The sequence below is a fragment of the Vigna angularis genome, chromosome 11 (genome assembly GCF_016808095.1).
Source record: "Vigna angularis cultivar LongXiaoDou No.4 chromosome 11, ASM1680809v1, whole genome shotgun sequence".
NCBI lineage: Eukaryota > Viridiplantae > Streptophyta > Magnoliopsida > Fabales > Fabaceae > Vigna > Vigna angularis.
Window position 1 is genome coordinate 26,444,266 of NC_068980.1, and position 12,017 is coordinate 26,456,282.

At 28.4% G+C, this 12,017-nt stretch overlaps 1 protein-coding gene across 1 annotated transcript; it reads right to left on the reverse strand.

Moving 5' to 3' along the window:
• Positions 1–5,660: 5,660 nt before the first annotated feature.
• Positions 5,661–11,743, reverse strand: LOC108332277 (uncharacterized). Its single transcript, XM_052870838.1, has 8 exons — positions 11,505–11,743; positions 10,228–10,512; positions 8,511–8,567; positions 8,212–8,421; positions 7,585–7,703; positions 7,399–7,496; positions 6,332–6,456; positions 5,661–6,249 (listed from the first exon to the last, which is right to left on the reverse strand). Exons 1-8 carry the CDS (start codon positions 11,703–11,705, stop codon positions 6,085–6,087), a joined length of 1,260 nt encoding a protein of 419 aa, XP_052726798.1. The 5' UTR covers positions 11,706–11,743; the 3' UTR covers positions 5,661–6,084.
• Between the last annotated feature and the right edge of the window lie 274 nt (positions 11,744–12,017).

Sequence of the window (12,017 nt, forward strand, 5' to 3'; positions counted from 1 at the left end):
TGAACATGTAATGTACTTCTTACGTTAATTAATATAAAACATCTAACTTTTTTTTCATTTTTTTAACTCACTTGTTATTTTGATTGATGTAATTTAGTCCAAATAATTAACGTAAAAAGAACTACTTTACCCTGGTGTTTGTAATTAAATCTACACAAGCGTCTCAAATTCTCCATCCTTCATTGAATTTCTATTAAAATAATTTTTTCTCCCACAATAATTTAATAATATGTATTTCCAAATCATACCAATTATAAATAATAGAAAGTACTTAAAACAATTATACAAAGTTAGGAAATCGTAACTTACTTACGGGGAACTTGACTCATAAATAAAAGTTATTATTATAAAAACCTAACCTAGAAAAGATTAATCATATGATCTCATATCTGACATCTGAGCTCCATACCCACAACAAGCAAACATTACTATGAAAAGTGAAACTTGTTATATGAAGAAAATAAAAACTCACCTAAAATAAAAAGTTTAAATTGTTTTATAATTATATAATGATGAGGTTGTGTTTATATACATATATACATGAAAGAAAAGACAATGATTAATGGTGATAAAGCATGATAATTATGAAAGATGATTAGCAGAGAATAACCATGATTAATGTGAAAATGGAAGAATAGTATTAAAAAGAAAAGTAGGGTAAGATTTGATGGTTGAAATGTTAGTGTTAATAAATTGGGGAGCACAGTTAGGTAAGGATGAGTGAAGGTTGCTAATATTGAAAAACTTAGCATAATAATGGAAATGAAAAAGGGTTATAGAAGGTGTGGGGGACCAATCTACATGCTAAGACTAAACGAGAGAGAGTGTGTGTAGGTCAAGATCAGAGCCTAACCCTAATTTTCTGTATAGAGTTGGCTTATAGGAAACAAAAATAGGTAACTATGGCCCTATTATTGAACCCTAGTCTTCCTATTCCACTGCATAAAAGTTTTTCATCTTTTCTTCTTTCGCCAACCCAACTGACATGGATGTGCCATAATCATCCTCCTTTACCTAATTATTCACCCATTTAGTTTTTCTCTCACTCCCTCTCCACACATCACATCACTTTCTTTCTTCTTTCTTTTTTTCACAAAACTCTAATTCTTTTCATTTATATTATTTTATAAACAAATGGAAAATTTTTCATGCATAATAAAAAGTTTTATCATGGTTTAATATAAGTTTTAGTGTTCTCAAAACTGGTTATCTCACTTAATAAGTCAATCTAATTCAGTTCACTTGTTAACAAGTCAAAAAAGTTTGAATTCGATCCGACTCACCACGGGTTTGGTAGGTTAAATGGATTGTTTTACTTAATCACTAAATAACAATTTTTTTTAATTAAAAGAAAATAACCTTTTTTTTTCTAATTCAAATCTAATTAAATTTCTATCCAAAATAATGTTAAATTTTAAATACAATAAAATAAAAAAATAATAATACAATCCAAATACAATAAAAAATCATCTTAAACTCCAAATATAATATAAAAACAAACACAAAAAACAAAATTAAGTGGATTGACGAGCCAACCTGCTCACTATAAGTACAATCGGATGAGTCAAGTTCTTAGTGGGTCAAGCTTAAAATTAACTCGTATCAAAATTTTAATTTTTTTTCAATCTAACTCAGTCCGAACTTGTGGTATGCTAAGTTTGCTTACGAGTTTCAACCCATTTTAACCGCACTAATATGTTTAAAGAAAATATAACTAACATTTATGGTTGATGTGAGAAAAAAAAAGTGTATAATAGATATTTATAAAATGAAATCAAAGTATTATTATTCTACCGAAAAGTTATTAATTCTTCAGCACACACAAAAAAAAAACTTGTAATTTAATACTTGATATACATCGAGAGAAAGGAAATTAATATATAGGATGGAAAGTGTAATGTCTATTGGTGTTCTTTCATAAATTCCACTATATGTTCATATTATATCTTTATATTTATATACTACGAACTGGGACATTGAAAACCGTAGTAGGGAGAATCATGAATTTAGAATTTGGATCTTTTAAACATTTCATTCACTCTTATTCAATACTTTTTAATGTAAAAATACATCCAATCTCACAGCAAAATTTACGCATATAAAGTAACATAATAACATATTTGTTATTAAAGGAACAATGTTAACATTTATTCTGAAGTTTTTTTCATTAAAAATATAGTACAAAAAAACTTATTATACTTTTTCAGAAAATAGAAAAGTAATTATTGTATAAAAATAATATTAGGTGATTTGCAACTTAATATTAGGAATTGTGGGGGGACGAGTTTTTTTGCATTTTATCTTTAATCTCGAAATAAAAATTTATACTATTCTAGTATAAAATTTTTGTTTCATCTTCATTCTTATTAAATAATGGGTAAACATGTATTCATACCTACTTTCTTACTATTTTAATATTAATTAATTAATTTTTAAAAAAATTACACACAAAATTATGATATTATCAAATTTTTAATATCAAAAAGATTTATTTAATGTCAAATATTTATAAAGAAATGATGATTTTATAAATTTGAAATCAAAGTATCAAATAATCAATTGGTTAAAAATGAAAAATATATTTATATATATACACAATAATACATCAATAAAATTTCACAACAACCAAGATATCCATAAATTTTGAAAACATTAATGAAACAAAATTAATAAAATTAAAAATATTGTTTAAAAATTTTAAAAAGAAAAAAATATTCAAATTCAAATGTATTTCAAATGTTTACTTTTTTTTTCTTTCTAATGAAATCTTTTTTCATACGTTAATAAAAGTTATAATACACTGCTTAAATGAAATATAATATAAAAAAAATAAACTAATCAATTTTTGAATTTAGAAATAAATATTTCATCCTTTGAATTTTATGATAATAACATTATATTATTATATTATAGTAAATTAAAAATCTTTATATAACTGCGATAATAAAATTATATTTGAGAATAAGTTACAAAATAAAATTAATTATATAAAATATTATTAAAACAATATTATATATGATAAAAAAAACCAAATAAAATTATTAAAAAGAATAAAAAAATATTAAATGCATCTCTAAAAATAATTACCAATACATGAAATTACATAAAGAAAGAAAATTTATAATTAAGATTTTGATAAGATAAAAAATATAAAAAAAACTTTTCAAATATCAACTTAGTTAAACTTGAAAGATAATAAAAATTATTAGAGCAAAACCAAATGAAAGAAGATTAAAGATAATTAAGAAAATAAATATATTTATATTATATAGTAAATAAAGGATTTATTGTTAGATACTTTAAATTAAGATAATCAAACATTCTCGTGTTAAACATTGAAAACTATTTAATTTATAAAAATTTGAACGTAACACAAAAAATAAATATAATAAGGTTATGATAAGGAAAATTGTATTTTAAATTTTGTGGATATCAAACAAATCAAATAATTAAAAAGATAAGAAAAGATGTACAAAGAAAAAAAATTACAAAATTAATTAAAATATTTATCTTCATACTCAATTAAAAAAAATCGAATAAATATATATGTATTCAATGAAGATTTTCCTACAAAAAAATAAAATGGAGATGAGTTTGGAATATACTAATGTAGTTATATTAAGCGTATATAATTAGTTTCGTGATTTGTATTTTTTAATTTTTAAATACAATTAAGGATAAAATAAAAATATATAATTTGTATAAAAATAGGTAAATGTTATTATACATGGTTATAAGTTAATAATAGGAAGTAAGTGTGCTAAGAGATTAACACATAACATTATTAGTGGAAACTCTAGTTACACCCCCTATTTATGAAGCACATCCCTCTCTCCTACACTATTTTTATTAAGTCATTTTTTTCTAGAATAATAATACAATAATGCATGTTTACATTCATTTGACATAAGTTATATGGATAAAATAATAAAAAAGTGTAAACTTTTGTATTGTTTCAAGAAAGAAGAGAATAAAAAATAAGTAAGAATAATATCAAATGAATATAAAATTTTTAGGTGTGTCAAAGAATCTTTATTTTTCTTTCTATTCCTGTGCAATCTCACTTCCGAATTAACCTTCACGAACAACATACACCACTTCTACAAAGTAATTTCAATTTTATTTTCCTATGATAATTTTTTGTTTTATAATTTTAAAATATTTTTCATTTTATTTTTTTTAAATGAATTAATTTAGTTTCTTTGGTCAAATTGATAGTAATGATGTTATCCATTAGTATAATAGCAAAATCAATTAAATTGGTATAATTTTATCTTCAAAATTATAAAAATATTATAATTTTTGAAGTCACGTATGATTTTATTATACTAAAATTATACAGTCAACTATTGACATACCTTCAAATGCAATGACCTCGGGAAAATGCACAACACATATAAAGTTTATGGAAACACAATTTTATGTGAGCAGGACTAAAGAATAATGAATTAAGATAATAATAAAAGAAAAAGTTAAAAATTAGGTTTAAAGAATACAAATATGGTGTAAAAGTAAGGTTTAAAAGGGTAATATTTGGTAATTGAAATGTAGTATAAAGGAAAGTGGGTTGTGCTTAGTAAGTCAGGGACGGTATATGGCAAAAGCCTTCGAGCTGTAGGTGGTGGTTATATAAATAAGTTTTCTATTGTTTTAAATTTGTCTGAAAATCTTATCAAATATTTGAATGATGATTGAAAATTATTTGTTTGATTCTTCATCATTTCTTAATTGTATATTCAACTATATTGTTGCTCCAGACAAAGAGAAAATTATTCAAAATCATGAATTTTGATATATAAAAAGATATTGTTTAGTTACCGGGAAATACAGACATGGTGGGCTATTGTACGACATGAGATATTGTAAGGATTATTTTAACACTATATATCTTATTTTATTGGTTTACTTAATTCAACTATTTTTTTTTTGGTCTTTAATTACTTTCAAGTTAGTATTAAAACACGAGATTTTGGAAGTTTTACTTCAACATATAAAACTGTAGATGCCTTAGTTATTCTTTTTTTTTTTAATTTTCTTTTGGATTTTTTCTTAAGTATTTCTAGATGTTTGTCATTATTTTTCTATTTTTGTTGTTATTATTACTATTATTATTATTATTATTATCATCATTATTATTATTATTATTATTATTATTATTATTATTATTATTATCACCATCTTTTCATGAAGTGCTCATATTTTGATCAAGGTCCTAAATCCTTAAATGAATTCCAAATATGATTTTATTAGAACACAAATTCTTATCGAGAAAAGAAATTATTTGATCGAACAAAAGGGTACTCGTCTTAAATCCTTAAATTCTAAAGACTATCCTAATTTCATTATGCATGATCATTTTGAATCGTTTGTATTATTCAATTATCAACTTATCAGTCATTATAAATATTTTTATGAATTATTAATCTATTTATAATGAGTTGTTTTTATTATATGAATTATTTTCAATGCATGCCCACGTTTATGATTACAGGTTTTCGTATATTCATAACCCTCACGATTTAGGTTACTATCCTTATATTTTTTTATCTCCATTGAGAACATTGATGTTTTACATATACAATTTATAAGTTTTCGACATCCTATATTGTTGTTTCTTGTAATATTTTGGGTCATCACTACTCAAATATATGACAAAAGGCTGCCTCAGTAAATCTTCTGGTATATCATATCTCATTACTTTGTCAGAGGAGAAATCTGTTCAGTAGTATATACATGAATTGTACAGAGGAAATGTGCATAAGGTATACATACATAATTATATAATAACTAAAACACGGTAATAGTACAGAATTTTCATTACCTACATAAATATATGGTTGTTACTTTCAATCATCCTATGTGTAGATGTTATATTGCCTTCCTTGCACAATCTCGTCCACTTCAGCAGATGCGAACACCCTTTTATTTGTATGGTTGCAAAGCATTCAAACTACTGGAAAAATACAGCATGCATACCCAGATTTCACTGTTGGTGTCCAGAAAATACAACAAAACTTGCTGCCTCGCACCTTTGGTTTGATGCAAATCTTCTTCCATGTTGTCTCCATCAACATGGAAGAGGAACTACCATGGTTCAGAGTTATTACCAAGAAAATTCCTGGCATAAGATGGCCGAGTCCATCCTTGCTCCATAAGGATCAGATTCAAGCGCAGCATCAGGTTATTCACGGCATCGTCTTCCAGGCTGCAAAGAGACTTTGATGATAATGTCTCTTGTGTTGATGAATTCTGCAGAAGTTGAATGGTAAAACACCTCAATCAATTAACTTTGAAAAACAGTCACATGCATTTTATAGTATAGTAATGATACCTTTAGTTCCCGGTATTTCTTTAGGTATTCCAGAGACTGCTCATATAATCCACAGTGATAGAGAAGAATGCTGTAATCTCTTAACTCGTTTGCATCATTTTTCAACAGAATAAGACGCTCACACGCTGAAAAGATAGGGAAAATAGTTGGGATCATATCAAAACATAAGAAAGTGTGTTAATTGCTGCTCAATATCAGCAGAATTCACAAAAGACAAATCCAATAAATAATGTCCAACAAACTTTTTAGAATATCCAGAAAACATCTCAAAATATTAATTCTATGTTATAAAATTATAGCAAATGATCTCTTTAGGAGTTGTCTAAGATTTCATTATATTTCTTTTTATTTCCTTGTTTAAGGGACTAGTTGTTTTATCATGTTAGTGGGTCTATGCTTAAACTAGTAGTTTTTTGGGTTTGCACCGAGAGTATTATTCTCCGACAGATAGTTAGAAACTAATTCTTTTCGAAACGTAAGAATCATCAGATTGAGTCTTATCTATCCCGACAAAGTTTTCTCCATTTAAATGTGCAAGAATCGAACTCTAATAATATGCGTAAGGAACCCAACCAACTGTGCTTAAGTGTATTATGCTAGTAAAATTACGCTAGTTCTTGACATAGGCCTGTTCAACTAAATGCCTCCATAAATACTTCTATAAGAAGAAAGACATAACATAAGCTGATAAATAAAACTAGCTTATATGCAAGTTAAAAATCTGACTTTGGAGAAGCTAACATGAAAAAGTTTTATACATAAACTAATTTTATTTTTTGAAGATTTTCATCTGTTCTTATTTCTCTTTTCTATAAATGCTTATGAAGATACTGACCCAAATAGGCTCACAATTATTAGTACAAATAGAACAAATTCATTATTTCATATCACTACCACTATTTAGCATCTCTACACCTGACTTTTCTCTTTCTAAACAACACTTGTACAATGATTTTAACCAAAACTTAGCAACTAATCTAGAGGGACGGATGGCATGCATGACCAAAACCTTTATAATGCCTTTACAGTTTGAGACAGAGAACAGAGAAAATGAATCAAATGCATACCAGACAAAGAACGCCTCATGTCCCCAAAACGCACACTGGTCCAAACACCTCGGTCTAGTCTATGTTGAGCAGCCTTAGCTGATGCAATTTCTGAGCCACTGCAGTTTGACCAACTTTAAAACTAATTCTTATATAAACTAATTACATTACAGAAATAAAATATGTGCATGTCATCGAATAAAGTACCTTTCTCCAACAAAATCAGATCTGTCAACACAGTTAGCAGCAGTTGCTGCCCTTAAGAATAAAGTTTTGGTGTGATCATGTTGAAAAGGCCAGAATGCATGCTTCAGATCATTTAAGATCTGCACATATAGGTCAACATAAGTCAAAAACGAGACTAAAGGCTAAAGCAGCTAAAACAACAGAGTAGTTGAGATTGGCATAGATAAAATGATACATTTTATCAGAAAGTCAAACAAGTATAAAGAAACCTAGAGTGAAAGGAAATAAAAATAAAAGTGCATGCTCCTATGTCCACAATGTCTAGCATATATTCATGCATAGCACCATTGCTCCTGAAGTTTATTACAGACATTACTGGAACAGCCAGCAAGTGGAAAAGACACTCCATAAAGTCCACAAAAAACCTCAGGAGCATAAAACTTATTTTTCTGTGAACATGCTTAAAAAAGATGCTCATGCAGCCATACCCTAGTTGGAGGTTGTCTCCAACCGGTAGAACTTGTGATCTATGATCACTAGGTCACACATGGCAGCAATATATTTATGCCAAGGCTCTCCCTACTAGTTTATGGCACAGGTGAACAGAGCAAAGTAAAAGGGAATTGAGAGCACACAATCAGACATTACCTCAACTAATAGGTTTCCTGAAGTCATTATGTGAGCTTGATCTGACTCCTTGCTTTTCTGCTTATGATAGCCTTTGGGAAGGCTAAGAGCATCGTGAGGGAAGAAAATTTCAGCATCAAAATACAAAAGGCTCCACAGACGAAGCATTTTCAGAATTTCTGAGTATATAAGCGATAGCATTGCAGAAGATCCAGAACGATGGGTCAAAACCTGTTCAGTACATCAAAGTAAATCTATCAAATGTATACCCCTCACAGATTTCTTTTCAGAAACAACCTGTAAAAGTAAATATATATTACCGAGTGGAGATAAAGAGCTCTTGGCTCCAATATATTTGTATTGGCTCTCCTGAAACCCTACAACAAGAAGGTGATCAGAAAAGTAAAGAACATCAAGGTAAAAGGATGAAATTAGTTTAAAAGCATATAATTTAAGAGAAGTGAGAAAAAAGTACTGAATATATTACAGGCTGTCAATACGGAGTTCATAAAAGAGGAAAAAAAAACACATATACAAAGTGTACTTCTCGGAAGATATTTGTTAGAGGGTTACCACAAGTTTATGTTGGGAAAAACTCGGATGCAATCTTCACGTAGTGAAAAATCTAAAAGAAAGTAGAATTTAAGTCTAATCCAACCTTACAAAATCAGTTTGATAAAATGAGGTTAACTACTACTAATATAATATAATTTGGTCACATCACTAGTTGATATGAGATTTGTAACATTTGTGCTCACGCCAAGGACTAGCCGTCTTGAGCATTAGACTATGCAGCAAACTCAATAACTAGTAACACGGTAAGCCTAACAAACTTCATTAAAATAGACTTTGATATCATAATAAGAAAATGAATTAAAATTAACTAGTATAGGGAAGTTTGCACTCACTTATATAATATAATTTAATTGTATCTTTAGTCAATATTAGATCTCCGACTAAAAATAGAAAAGGAGTAGGTTGTTAATAGCCAGGATAGCAGGCATGAATGTAGATGGAGTGATTTTAGTATCAGCACCGCAGAATAGGATAAATGTAAGAAAGAGGCTATAATTAGGAGGATTTGGAAAGCTGTTGGACAACACAATACCATTTTTTAGGGAAGGTAATTGTGAATTGCAAGGCGGCAACAGGGAAGGTGACTTTGCTTATTATTGCAGTTTGGAGGAGATAAAAGTGTCTCTCAAAAAGGTGATTATGTTACTTTAATTTTGGATGATATATTGATTAAAACCAATAACCAGTGTTTCCTATCCAAGGATGGTGTTTGAGATATTAATAAGTAATTCTGCCGTTGAATTACAAGAAATGCAACTATGGTACGATAAAATTGGACCAGTTAGGAAACATAGTTGTCAGAGAAGTTTGGCAGACAACCTAGGAGGAAGCAATGAAAATTTTGCAAACTTCTAAAAAAATATTAAATGCAAAATTTCTGAAATAATAATAAAGGAAAGAGAATCTTTAAATACAGCAAAACAAAATTAGTATTTCTCTGAACATTTCTTGACATTGCAACTTCTGAATTCTCCCATTCAAGATTAGACTTACAGCTAATTACACAAGCTTGACCATTTGTTCCATTTTTAAATCTAAAATGAATCTAAATGCTTGTTTGCATTCAAGCTTCAAAAAAAACAATTGAAGGTTCTTTTAATAAGCTGGGTTCAGTTTCTTATGCAGGATACTTTGCAGCTGTTGTCTTAGAATAATGCTTCAGAACCCTTGAGTGGTTATTAGCTAGGGTAAATAACGACACCTATTGAAATTTTTTCAGATAGCACATAATACCTTTTGATTTTTTTAGTGTTTACAATAATCATCTTCAGGACATGGTAATATTTTTTTCAAACAATTAAGGGGTCTAGGTCTCTAAAAAGGAGGGGTATTGACCAAAATAAAAAGAACAAGAACAAGAACAAGAAAGGCTAGTCAAATGTAATTTACTCTGTTAGCTATAACACGTTCACTTATTTTTGTCAAGCACATTAGCTTGGAGCATGAAATCAAAAAACAAACCTTGTGAACATATAGAAACCTCTCGATGCTCTCTAAGAACTTCTCAGGCGATGATTCATATTTGGGGCTGTAGTGAGGACAATAGTCCATGGAAAGATCATCTAATCTGGTGATGAAATCATCCACGGGAAGTGGAACTGATGAATGTGATACCAAAGAATCATCCTCTGCAGCTATGTAGAGAGCAGTTCTCCCCAAATCAACACACCTGTTGATACAAATGCTGGTTTGCTTCTCAATATCAGTAAATCTCCCAATTTGTAAGCAGAATTGCTCTCTAGCTTCCTTCTCATTTACCAACAATGAAACAAATGAGATTGAATCTAGAACTTCAAAACCCAAAAAAGCTTAAAAAATAATTTCAAATTCATCAGCATAAACCATTTTTGGGTCTAAACCAAAAATTTCAAATTGCACGTATTGGAAAAAAAAAGTCGCGTAAAAATGGCATAAGGAAATTCCAAATTACACGTATTACCCCATTTCGATCAAAACAAGGTCAAACATGCTTCATATTTTTAACATACCAAACAAGAAACAAATTGAATATAGCTTCTTTTTAACCAAAATGAAAAAGAAAAGAGACAAGACAAAACTACAAAACAAAATGTAACAATACAAATCCACAGCAAACTCTGCAGCCCAAACCGTTCCAACCCTAATGCCTACGTTTGAATTGGTTGAGGAAACAAACAGAAAAATGAATGCTGAAAAAAGATAAAATAAAAATAAATAAAATTAAATATTAAGTTATTTAATAGAGTATAAATATATAATATAAAATTAAAATAAATTAAAATATGATTTAATTGCTTATATAAGAAAATATAGAAAAAATAAATAAAAATAAATTAAATGTTTAGTTATTTAGCAGATTAAAACGTATAAAATATAAAAAAACCAACAAATCAAATCAAATAAAATCAGCAAGTTCACACCGCAACTAACACAGAATTTAAAAAACCAAAAGTAAAGTAAAATTCAACCAAAATTGAATTGGAAAAAGGATGTTAACATTTCAGCTCGCTAATTTGCTGTTTGCAAAAAAACATTCACATTAAACATTAACATAAGCCATTCATAAGAAACTCGAATTCAATTAGAAAACAACAGTTCAGGATTTTTAGTCGGACAGTCTGCGAAACATAGATTTCCATCAAATATCGACGAAAACAAATGAACTCCAACAATTGTGATTAGAATATTGTAAGAAAAAAAAATAATATAGTAATAATAAAAATAATAAGAGTTAGTTTGATCGTTGATATCGTGATTACTCTGGCGTGTGTGGTGTCGATTCCAGAAGCGTGGAGAGCGTCGTGCAGGACGAAGTTGAGGTCGGCGGCGAGGTGGCGTTGGGCATTGGAATTGGAACCGACGTGACAGAGAACACGACAGGATGAAGAAGGGCAAATTTGGGATTTCGAAAATATGGAAGTGATTGGAAGCGGAGCGAACGAGAGAGCGAAAGAGCGCATGTTGTTGGTTTCTTCAGTTTCTGCACTCTCACATTACAGACCAATTAAAGAACCCAAATACAATAAAGAATTATTATTTTTTTCTTTTCTGAATATTACTTATTTATTTTATCTTTATTGTCTTGTCATGTCATGATTTTCAGTGCGTGAATAAATTTTGAAATGATTTTTTTCCGGATTCTAAAATTAACTTTTGGATTGTTTATAGAAACTTTTTGCAAAAGAGAAAATATAACTAAAAAGTAAAAGTAAATAAGTATTTTTATCACTTAAAATTGAGTTATGTATAAATTAAAAATATAAATTTTAAAA